General features: G+C 40.0%; 1 protein-coding gene and 1 long non-coding RNA gene across 5 annotated transcripts in view; both read right to left on the minus strand.

Moving 5' to 3' along the window:
* Nucleotides 1-5,214: 5,214 nt before the first annotated feature.
* LOC146491615 (glycerol-3-phosphate dehydrogenase, mitochondrial-like) overlaps nucleotides 5,215-12,409 on the minus strand; it is a 34,492-nt gene continuing 27,297 nt past the window's right edge. For all 4 annotated transcript variants that reach the window (XM_085152211.1, XM_085152213.1, XM_085152215.1 and 1 more), the window contains 3 exons: nucleotides 10,785-10,863; nucleotides 10,598-10,696; nucleotides 5,215-7,830 (listed from right to left, as the gene is read on the minus strand). In XM_085152211.1, coding sequence (XP_085008337.1) covers nucleotides 7,705-7,830; nucleotides 10,598-10,696; nucleotides 10,785-10,863 — 304 coding nt within the window. In that variant the 3' untranslated portion in view covers nucleotides 5,215-7,704. The remainder of the gene's footprint in view (nucleotides 7,831-10,597; nucleotides 10,697-10,784; nucleotides 10,864-12,409) is intronic.
* LOC146491616 (uncharacterized) lies at nucleotides 8,241-10,591 on the minus strand. The gene is made up of 2 exons (XR_014872497.1): nucleotides 10,348-10,591; nucleotides 8,241-10,313 (listed from the first exon to the last, which is right to left on the minus strand). It is a non-coding gene; the product is annotated as an uncharacterized LOC146491616 (long non-coding RNA).

Here is a 12,409-nt window from a genome sequence, read left to right on the forward strand (position 1 = left end):
TTGCTGGACAGGACCACAGCTAATTCTTATGATCTGCATGATTTACTTTTAAGCGACTATAATTGTAGTTTAATTAGTGTAATTTTAAAATAATTTCTATAGTTGAAGTTTTGATTTCATTGATGATAAATGCTGACTCTTCCACTCTTTCAGTTTTTTTTCTTTGAATTTAACTTTTTTTGTCCAATATGTGTGGATTTCCTGTTTCTTCACAGGCTGCAGACTTTCAAACCGCATCATCCTGATGCAAAATATCAGCACAAGCATTTTTCGAAGAAATTCAGTCCATTAAACGACATTCAAACACCTTTTTGCTATTTATTAATTAGGTGACTTGTTCTTTTATTTAATTTTATGACCTCATCATTTAAAAAGTAATCCCAATCGATGCTATTTTAAAGTTTACTAAAAAACAAGAGGGCGTAAAAAAAACCTCATCTTCTTTTGAATTAAGCAGAAGGCAGTAGTTGACACCATCCCTTGACATCCTCCACACATTTTCAATTAGCGTGCAGGCGGATGCTGCGGTGTGGCTGGCATCAGCGTCCTAACCCTCCGGAGAAAAAAGGAGCATTAGTGGTCATATGCCAACCAGATTTGTCCCATTATTCATTACAATTAATTGCTTCCCCGTACTCTCGGCCTTTCCCATGAAGACGTCTCGGCTGCAGATTGTAATATGAGCGCAGGACTTAAAGCTGTCACTCAAATCTGGCTGTGACCTTTCCGGAGAAAAGGCTGTTTTTCACCCAGTTTGCAGGAGCCGACTGCATGAAGGTTAATACGTGTGTGTTTGTGTGTGTGTGTGTGAATGTGTATGTGTGGTCGTGTACTTCAGCCTCTGCGAGGACGTTTTGGCTCGGTCCAAGTTGACCCAATGTTTTACAGCCGCAGAGTGAAAAGTAACACTTGGGAGAAAAACACTTCTTTTTTTAACTGAATGAACTCTTGGTTAGAAATATCCATAAGCTACGGAGATGTTACAGAAGGGGTGCGACATTTAACAACGTAAGGTCTGCTGTGAGGTGTTCCTAAAAGTAAAAATGTCACCATCTGGTACTTTCAGCTGCTGCTCTGGAGCTTAACATGAGAGCTTTGTTCTCAGTTGTCAGTGGAATTCAGAAGTTGGTATGTTTTTGAACAATAGTCTGTTGTGTAACACCCTGTTATATGACTAAATTCTTCTGAAAAACTACCATATAAATAAAAGAGAATGTGAGAGAATTGTTCTTCCATCCATGTGTACATGTACAATATGAAGCTATAGCCAGCTACTACTTAGCTTAGCTCATCATGAAGACTAAAAAAAAGGCAAAAAACTGAACTGCTTCAATCCTAAAATAAAAAAAGTCACTAATTAAGTGCAAGGCATGCATGAAAGACATGAAGACTAGAGCAAAGTAAGTTACTAAATGTGTTCACCAAAATATATCCATCCATCTATTTTCTGCTGTTCTTCTGGATCTTGCAAGTCGGGGATGAAACAGCCCAGACCTCTCTTCTCCAGCCACCTCCTCCAGCTCCACCAGGAGGAAACAAAGGTGTTCCCAAGGTAGGCAAAAGATATATATGTCTCCAGTGGGTCCTGGGTCTGCCCCGAGGCCTTTCCCTGTCAGGATATGAATAAAACACCTGACCTGGCCTATGCCCTAGTCATCCCAACAGCTACGTTGTCAAAGGTGTATTAACCCTGACAAAATCTCCCAAAGCAAATAGGCCCTTGTTGAGAAGTCAGATAAAGACCATCCATCCATCTTCTTCAACATATCCGGCGCTGGGTTGTGGGGACATTAGCCTAAACAGAGAAGTGCAAACCTCCAACTCCCTGGCTACCTTCTACAGGTTATTGAGGTGAACACCAAGGGTTTCCCAGGCAAGCATTTCCTGGGTCTACCCCAGGGCCTCTTCATTGTAGTGCATGTCTGGAACACTTCACGCAGAAGGCATCTGAGTCAGATGCCCAAAACACCTCAACTGACTCTTTTTGATGTGGAGCAATAGTGGCTCTACTCTTATAGATGGGATGACAGAACTCCTCATCCCATCTCTAAGGCAACAGCCTGCCACCCTTCATGGAAAGATCCCTTCTGCCACTTGCAAACCCAATCTCATTCTTTCAGTCACTAACATATGCTTGTGACCACAGGTAAGGGTAGGGGTGTAGATCAGTGGGTAAACTTACAGCTGGGTCTCTACACTCAGCTGTCTCTTCACCACACCATACCAACACAATGCAGCCCCAACCCATCTCTCAGTCTCCCAAGAGTCAAATGAAGACCTATTCAGTGGGGACTCAGAGTGCTCTCAGTGGCTGAGGCCCTGATGGTCCAATCCCAAGTGGCTGTATAAGATCATCTCTTGGGTGTGGAAGGAGACTGAGCTCGGAAAGTGCCCCATCTGGATACTGCATTGTCCATTTAGGGGCACTTCAACTCTCACGTGGGCGATGAAACTGTGACCTCAAGGGGTTTGACTGGGAGGAACAGTGTGCCAGGCCTGAACACAAATGGTGTTCTGTTATTGAACTCGCACTTTGTCCATAATGCACCTTCAACCTTCAAGCATAAGGGTTTCCATACATGCATGAGGCACAGCATGGTTGGAGTAGTGAGTTCGACACCAACAACTAAGATACTTTCAACTGTCACCTCAGCAAATAGCTCAACATCTTTTTTATTTGGCAGACTTTTACATTGGATGGACACAACCCCCAAAGGCATTTGTCCCTCCCCCTGGGAATTTAGGTAATTTCTATTATAGTTTTGTCTATTGTTTGTCAGTCTTCTGGTGTGTAAACAAACCTTTGTCAGTTTTCCAAAACCAAAGGTGACATCTGTTCAGTTAGTACTTAGATAAAGGCAGGAAAAATCAATCTGACAAGTTTCAACTCACATTTTTTACCACTTTTTGCAGAATAACCTAAATTCTAAATAAGAATAAAACAAGGCAAACAGGTCCCTGTAAGTAAGCTCTGCTGTACTCGTATCACATGGTTTCTGATATTAAATAACATCAAATTAAAAACAAAAACAAGGAAAACACTTCTGGTTTAAAATGCTCACTTTCCTCTCACAGGCGCTCACATCCTCGGCTGTTGTGACGCCAGCTTTGACTGATACTCACCAGAAACACAAAAACCACACAAAGCTCTGCAAGCAACCAGATACATTTAATTAGATAATTGCTGTTGTTTCTTTTTCCACCTGGAGACTGGATCGCTGCATTTTTACAGTGCTGGTGAAGAGAAAAGCAGTGAGGAATATGATTCTCTTTGACCCTGGATAAAGCTGTAATTTCATCCAAAGGAGACAATCAAGCATCAGGATTTAAGTCGCACTGCCCATGAGCTATTCAGGTTAGACAGGCAGCGGTGGCAGCCTGAAGGGTCCTCAGTGTCGAGGTATTGTAGTCGAACCCCCACGTGACCGCACACTGATACACTGCAATAACAGCTACAGTGTTTTAGGAGGAAAACCTGCAGCATGACTGCGTGAAGGAAATAAGAAAAAGGCCTAAGAGAAACGGAATACTTGTTGTTAGTGAGAATGAATCACACCATAAAGGCAGTAAGGAGGAACAGCCTGCACACGCTTCTTTTAGATTATAAAACCTGAGGAGAGGCTGGTAGTGAGGGAAGATGTGCTGCAATGTGGGAGGTGATGATTCAGATACTGATTAACACAAAATATTTTCATTATTTGGGACTCTGCGAAGATTCGGGGTTCAGCATCTCACCCAAGGACACCTCAAAAATTTAAATCAAAAAAATTAACCACGTCATTAATAGACAACCCACAGTGTAGCTGTGGATATTGTAAACAAGTGGTAAACGTGGCCCAGTCCCAAGTATTTCGTTTTTTTAACTGTGTTGTTTCCATTTCAAAGTGACCTTGTTTTGTTCCCCTTAAAATGGCACACTTTAAACATTGGAACATTTTTTAATGTTCTATTTTGACTAAAATATGGGTTCCTGACATCTGCAAATCATTGCACTCAGTTTTTATGAACATTTTACACAGCAGCCCAACTTTTGTGGAAATTTATTTGTAATAAAATGATACGATACTATCACCATACTTTGCTCATGATACGATGATATTAAGATTTTTAACATTTTGTGCGTTTTGCAATAACATATATTGTGATTTATCACATTTTCTTTTACTTAAAATTATGTGGTTTAAGTAAAATATTGTCAATATCTGTTTAAACATGCTGGCAATCTGTCTACATTTGTAAAGTAGAAAATAATTACTTTCAAACCTTTGTCAATTTCTCCAAGTGACTGCAGTCAGTCCAAGTAAGACCTTTTGCAAAGAGGTTGACTCCTATCAGATGATCCGTGCAATCAAAAGTGCAACACCTTCAAGGTCTGGGCAACCATTTAGTCACAAGTTACGATCAGTCGCAGCACGTGGAAAAATTCACAACAATCAACAACAGATTCCAGGAGGTTGCTGTCCTATTTTTACTTGTGTAACTGAGGTATCAGCTTGCTGTCAATCAGGAGGTAGCTTTGTCAAGTTTGCTCTGCTAATGTTATCTCAGGAAGGTAGTGCACTGTTATTCGTGGTATTTTCAGAGTGCAATTTATTTAATAAAATATAAATATTTAATATTAATATAATATTTAATATTGTAAAATATAAAATTCAAGTTTGTTATACTCCGCCCACCCAAGTATGACTATTGATCCGCCCACAGCACTGCAGTGAAAACTGGAGGTTACAGCTCCAAGAACAGCTTTCATATGAAGGAAAACTGTTGTACTTTACTGGCCTGGTACAGGCCAAAGGCTGAAACAAAGCTGCTCTTAATCCTACAACTGTTGCTGGATCTTTAACCTCTTCAGACTTCATGTTCTTATTGGAACACCTTGGAAGTATTAAGTTGTGCCAGAATCCTCTTCTCCATTTCTGCCAAACATTCATTTTCACATCTACATGCACCAATAAACACTACACATTTTAAAGGTTTTGTGTTGTGAAACCTTAAAAGTTCATCATACAGCTAATAATTTTATCTTTAGCAACAAAGATCCTGGCTTAAGATGCAGAAAGACAGTGCTGCGGAGTCATTTCAGCCAAACAATCTTTATACTAAAACGTGAAATAATCGGCTTCCATAAAGAAAAGACCCTTATCCATAACTAATAATAACCCTTCAACTTCCATCAATAAGTCTCTATTTCAACAAACCAGGCATAAAATCCACTTTTTCACGTAATAAATGTTTTATAAATGTCTTTACATTTTCAACATGTTTTAACTCATGTAGCTTTGTGAAAAAAGAAGACTGAGTGTCATGTTATAGGCAGAACAAGGCACATCATACATTCATACAATGAACTGTCTTTCGACTGCACTCAGACAAAGTCTGCACACGAAGCATGCCACACTTAAAAACATCTCATTTCCGTCAGATACATGATTAAAAAAATCATCAGCTTGCATGCAGGATTACACAACAGTTTGGTGGATGTGCGTTAATACAGCGTTAATTCAGGTCTTTGCTCTCGACCTCAAGCACAGAAACAAAACAAACTTCAATCTTATAGCCAGTAAAAATAACTCATAGTTCCTTTGAAATCCTGTTTTTATAATTTCCTGTTTAATCTCAGAAAGAGCAGAATGACACGGATAAAAAAAGAATAAATATTTATAAAAAATATACACGAGGAGATCAGAGTGACAGCGTTCTAAAACAGTTGCGCTGAAGATGGAAACCTCCTCATGTAAACCTCAGTAATGGAAGTAGTGCAATAGATGGAAAACACAGCAGATCCCAGATGAGCCTAAAAATAACTCATCTGAGAGGAAAAAAACCCAAAAACCTGGCTGAAGAAATACTTTAAATATGTTTAACGTCACCTGACTTGTGCTTTTAACAGATCAGAGGACACGCAGAAACTATCACTGAGGTTTTGTCTAAAGGTCCAACACTTATTACCAGGAAGTTTCCTTGAAGAAAAATTATAAAATAAAAAATAAAAAAAGGAAATTTGGCGCTAATTAAAATAAAAATGTTCTCTTTTTTTAAAAAAGAAAAAAGAAAAAGTAAGAGCGGCTCCATTTAAACACTATATTATGTTAAAGGCTCTTATGCTAAAAGGCCCAGTTTTACAAAAAGCTGGAGGTGACTTTTGTCCTTATTTGATGGCAACACTCATAAAATAAATTCAAAAAATTCTCCTGCCTAAAACAAGTCATCTTTAACTTGGAGTTTTGCACAAATAAAAATCTCCAGAATAAACAAGGAGCTCTGGAAGTACAGAAACTAGCCTTTTTCACCTTTTCAAGAGTTGATGCTAAGCTAAGCCAAGCTAGCCAAAGTTTTTTTTTCATGTTAATAAGGAAGTTTTTCCTTTCCACTGTCACCAAGTGCTTACTCATAGGGGGTCGTTTGATTAGTGACTGGATTATTAGATGGATTATAGAGTGTTTACAGTATAAAATACCGTTCTTGTGATTTTGTGCTATGTAAAACAAAATTAAAACTAATAAATAAAACTAAATTAATTACAGCAGTGACAAACTATCACTACTTATGTCCTCAATATTTGTCAATATCAGTATGCTTTGAACAATAAGATAAAGTTGTCATTAAAATCTTAAAAAAAGACAGAGTCAATTTGCTATCAGTCTGTTTTTCTTGTAATATATTAACTGTTAAAATGAATGAAAATCACATATCGGTTGTATTTTAATTTTCTAATAAAGTACAGATGTTTGGTCTCCCTGTATCGATACAACATCAGCATACAAAATGCCATGATACTACAATGTATCGATTCTTCCCGCTCTACATTTAATGGATATATATTGGATACACAAATGGATTTTGTTTGATTGTATTTGATTCATGTGGACATTTTGCCCCAGCTGAACTATAACTTTAGAAACGGACAATCAAGACCTCACCAATTAAACGTCTCTGGCAGCGCCTCGGTAGCAAAACTGGTTTAAATTGCCACTACAATTACCAAATACCCGCTTTCTTCATCTTCAGCCTCGCATATTTGCCTCTTCTGGCTGAAGTGGCACATTCAAGTTCTCTTTTCTTTTTATTCTGCTGCTCGCATCCTGTCAACCATTTAGTCATATACAAGTAGACTGATACAGCTAACGTACGATGACTAAACAACAGCTAGAACGGGCGTCCTGAAAAGGTGAAAGCATCTTCCTCAAGCAGCTGCTAAAACCTTTTTTCACTTAATAAAAGGGTGATTATTTTTGAGAAACGTAAATGAAGTGCTCTGTTTTCAATACCTGGAACCAAATTGCTTTTTTTTCCTTCTTTTTCTAGGAAACTTCACATTTATCTGTAAATTGTGTTGCATAAAGCAAAGCCACCTGGAGATGGTATTTACACAATAATCAGCGTCAATCAAGGAGTGCTGGACAAAGAGAACGTCAAAGTATTAAAAGTGCTGCATAAAAAGACAGTATAAAATGTTGTGTGTGTGGTCTGAGGCACCAGATGTTAAGACTTTGGACATAACAGATGAAATAAACAGACACATCTCAGCCTCAATCATTAGATACCGTTTCACCCAAAACACACAGGAGTGCTTGATTTGTCCAAATTCATCCGGCTGCATGCTTGATTGCAATATTGTCATTCAAATAGCTCCATTTGCATATTTTTTTTGTGTCATCACCACCTTTAAAGGTTGTTTTTTTGTTGGTTTTTTTGGCATCCAACTCAGACTCCGCCCCCGCTTCGGTCCACCGACACCGGTTCCCTCTGATCCAGAGTCTCCTCTGCAGTTTTCATCAGAATGGCCAGGCGGCTGTCCGACACGTGTCCCTTCTTCACGGCGCTCATCAGCTGCGGAGGGAACAGCAGAGAACAGAGTACGTGGCGTGTAGGACAACGGCGGGAAAGGTTAACCTGTCAAAGTGAGGCGGGCCGCTTTCCTCGGGCAGAAATAATTATCTGCAGGACGAGGAGGAAACCGCCTGCCTGGCAGTGAAAGGCTTTAGAGCTCACCTCCACATCCCTGAGTTTGAGAGGCAGACGATGAAACCATTTTTAGTTTTCATGTGTTAAAGCTGAGCAAGGTGCGACTGTTTTAATGTGAAAATGAGGTCATGTAATCTTCTCCAACGGCAGGAAACAAGCAGACAATTTTAATGTTCTCTGACATGATTATATATTCTTCTCAATCTTAGTGTCAAGAAAGAAGAAGAACGTGCTCTCACTGTTTTTTCTTTTCTAAAAATTTAGACACAAAACAAAAATATTTAAACTCCTTATATTAATTCTATTAAATTGGTTCAAATATGCCTTTATTTTAAGGACTTTATGTTCTGCTAAGCAGCTTTATCTATGCTAACTTCATTAACAAAAGATATCTAATCACCCGATCACATGGCACTGACTCTGTGCATTTAGGCATGTAAACATTGTCAAGGTGGCCTCCTGAACTTCAAACTGTGCAACAGAATGGAGAAAAAAGAGGATTTAAGTAACTTTAAATGTGGCATGGTTATTGGTATTTCAGAAGCTGCTGATCTGCTGGGATTTCCCACTCACGTAGTTCTAGTTTTGTTTTTTTTTAGAGAGAATTGCTCTGAAAAAGAGAAAACATCCAGTGAGCAGCAGTTCTCTAGGTGAAAATACCTTGTTGAACCCTGAGGTCAGAGGAGAATGACTGGACTGCTGGGAGCTGGCAGGAAGGCAACATTAACTCAGATAAGCATTTGTTAGAACCAAAGTACGCAGAAGAGCATCTCTACAGCAGCAGAAGAACACACTGGCTGCTGCTCCTGTTCCTTATCCACCACAGATAAAGTCACCTGGCTCAGCTTTAACACTTCTTGGACCTTTTTAGTTCATTTCCCACCTCCGGCCATAATTTTCGTTAATCGGAGAACTGGGTTAGGTTTTGTATGAGGGTTAAAAGATCCATTTCCTCCACACTACTTTCTGTTTGTTGTTCACATGGCAAGTCAGGCAAGCAGGAACAAACGCACAGATACAGATGTCATCACAAAGGAAGCTCTTTTCACTTTTAGCTTCTCTATTGTCCGAACATCGGCTCGCTTGCAGCAGAGATAGGTCGCTAACAAAGGTAGTCCTCTGTAATGGCTCTTCTCTGGACTCGAGTGAGAAAGTAATTTAGCGACAGACGGACATGTGGGCTCCCCGGACACTCCTCAGGCCTCATTACATGAGTCGCTGACAGAGCCTCTCCTCTCTAATTACCTTCATTTAGCCTGACCTGCCGCTGCTTTAGACTTCACACTCTCGGCTTGCAGCAGCGGATGTTTACTCATCTGTCAGGTGGACACAGGTCTTTCTTTTTTTTTCTCTCTCTTAACGACAGGATAATTTAAGTTCCAGCTCTCCTGCATGTATGAGGAGGAATCCTTTATCAGGGTAAAAATACTGAAAATGACAGGCAAGAGAGGAGGAACTGAACCTTTGACTTTTGGTGATCTTACTATTAGAAAAACTGGATTTGTACACTTACAGGCTGAATTCATGTTAATTCCAGGCTCAATTTCCCACAAAAAAAACAAAAAAGAAAAAGGCTGAATCCGTGTGTGATAGATCACGCTCCTGAGGGCTTCCATTATCCCACCTTTGCGTCCTCAGTCATGTTTGCTCTGCTGGTTTGAGAAGGGCAGGCACACTCACAGAGGTGTTGGGCATTAATGCTCCCTCTTATACGACACACACCACACTGCATACTGTGCATGTGTGCATAAAAAAATCATTTTTATTTGCATTTTATTTTAATTTGTTCTGGTATTTTCGATTTTCCTGTAAAGGTTTAAAATATAAATACAATAATATTTTAAGATTATTTAAATGTTTGCAGGAAATCATGTAGCTGAAAATCTGCGATCCAAATAGTTTTCAGTTTTTCCATGAATCTGCATTTTTGCAAATGAAAACAAATAAATTTGCATTATTACAGCCAGCCACTTTTTTTTATTACAGCCATTTCCAGCTGTTTCTTTTTTCACTGCCTGCTAAAATCTAGAAAAAAAACCAAAATCCAGTCCACCACCGCATTTTGGATTTGTAAGCTGTAACTAAACCTTTAAGACGTGTTTCTATGTAACATCACCCGCCATTCCATTAGGTACACCTTGCTAGTACTGGGTCGGACTCGCTTTTGGCTTAATTCTCCGAGATTTTAGTCCATGTTGACATAATAGCACCACACAGTTACTGCAGATTTGCAAATGAGAATCTTCCATTACACTGCATCCTAAAGCTGCTCTGCTGGATTAAAATCTGAAAACTGGCTAATATAACGAAGTGACATGCTGTCCATTCGGAGATGCTCTTCTGCATACCTTGACTGCAACCAAGGTATGCAGAAGAGCATACCTTGCATGCATTTAGGCATGAAGCACGTCTATATGCCCAAATCCTTTGAGTTGTGATTGGCTGATTAGACAGCTGTACCTAACAAAGTGGCCACTCAGAGCACGTAGCTCAAAGCTAGTTTAAGCATTTATTGTGCACAGCTGCTCCATTAACAGATCACAGATAACTGATTTCTGTCTTGTGCTTACAGATGCTAAATGAAGGCACTTAAAATTAAGTGCTGCTGATCATCTCTGTACTTAGAGCCTACCTGCAGGAATTCATCAATTTCGACTTGTCCGTTCTTGTTGAGGTCCACTTCATTAAGGATTTCATGGAGCGCGTTTTCATCAATGTGCACATTGATGCTCTGCAGGGAAGGAGAAACACAGCACTCGGGATCAATGACATGCAGCTGTGGGTAACAAATATGTGAAGACTGAGAGAGAAAAACTCACCTGTAAAACTCGCTGGACGTCAACAGTGGTGATGAATCCTTTGCTCTCTTTGTCAAACTTATGGAAACGCTTCTTGTACCTGTCAGACACACGAGCAGTAACAGCCGATTTACAGCAGCGATATTAACAGACAACAACAACAGCAGTGGATCAAATACCGTCATGTTGATGTTGCGCATACAACACCATAACCAGCATTGGCTCAGGACCAACACTGGAACCAGTCCACGACCCAAAAAACCCACATGGCCTCCAGTAACCACTACTTAAATTCTAGCTTTCATTCCCTGGTTGGTATTTGGGAATGAACATTTTTCCCTAGCGAGCAGTGGCTGTTAGAGGCTGTTATGCTTTCCTCAAAAGCGTGTTGACCTTCTAATTACTCGCTGGTTTGGAAATGCCTTTGAGGTGCAACAGCAACAGTTAGTAAGTTGTAACTACTACCATCTGCACTGAAATAAATAAAATAAGTATTTTCCCCAAACGGGATAAAAAAAGGCCTGACTTTCCTCCTTTCACCCACCACCTCACCCACCATTTATGACCTACTTATACTTTTTTATTTATACTTATAGTATTTAATAGCTTCATTTGTGTTTATGACCCCTGTACTGTTTCATTTATCTATGACAGGTAATCTAAGATGTTTTCATATTACTTTTATACATAGAGGAGTTTTGGTATCACAGCTCTACCAGATCCTTCAAAGAGTTTAAAAGGGCATTGCCTGAAACTGTTGCCAACTCCATCCAATTCATCCAACCAGAGATCAGTACCAGAGACAGTATTTGGGTAACTGAGCCACAAACATGGTCCTTTATCCCTGAAAGCAGCAAGTTTTTCCACAGCCTGAATATTTGCTCCAGAATCTCTGAATCTGGTTCTGGGTCTGTTAGCTGTGTAATAATCAGAGCCAGCAAGTCGAACAAAAAAAATGTGAGGAGTTGTAGAGACAGACTGACAAAATTTACAGTGGGGAGAAATATTCCCCTTATAGGAAAAATATGAGCGCGAACCTAAATATGATCAGGGTCATAAATTACTATACAAAATAATATTTAAATACTTGACAGAAATCCTGTAGTTGAAATTTGCTCTGTGGGGGTTCAGTAAGAACCACAGAGTCTGTGTGCCCCTCTATGGACATGTCTCCCCTGACCAATCACCAAACCGGTCATGCTAAACGATGCTACAGACAGCACAACTTTCTCCACGGCTTTTCCAGACACTTTCGCATCTGTCACGAGTTCAGGGTGAACCTGCTCTCATCTGTGAAAAGCTCACGGTGCCTGTGGTGGACCTGCCAATTCTGGTATTCCTTGGCAAATGCCAATCAGTCTCCACAGTGCCAGGCAGTGAGCACTGAGCCCACTGCCTGGCACCGTGGAGGACATCAGGACATCAGGCCCTCAGGTCACCCTCATGTAGTCTGTTTGTGATTGTTTGGTCAGAAACATTTAAACTAGTGACCTAATGGAAGTCATTTTGTAGCTCTCACAGTGCTCATCCTGTTCCTCCTAGCGTAAAGGAGCAAATATCAGTCCTGCTGATGGATTAAGGACCTTCTATGGCCCTGTCCAGCTCTCCTACAGTAACTGCCTGTGTGTTCCTGAGACACAACAAAC

The sequence above is a fragment of the Neolamprologus multifasciatus genome, chromosome 23 (genome assembly GCF_963576455.1).
Source record: "Neolamprologus multifasciatus chromosome 23, fNeoMul1.2, whole genome shotgun sequence".
Taxonomy (NCBI): domain Eukaryota; kingdom Metazoa; phylum Chordata; class Actinopteri; order Cichliformes; family Cichlidae; genus Neolamprologus; species Neolamprologus multifasciatus.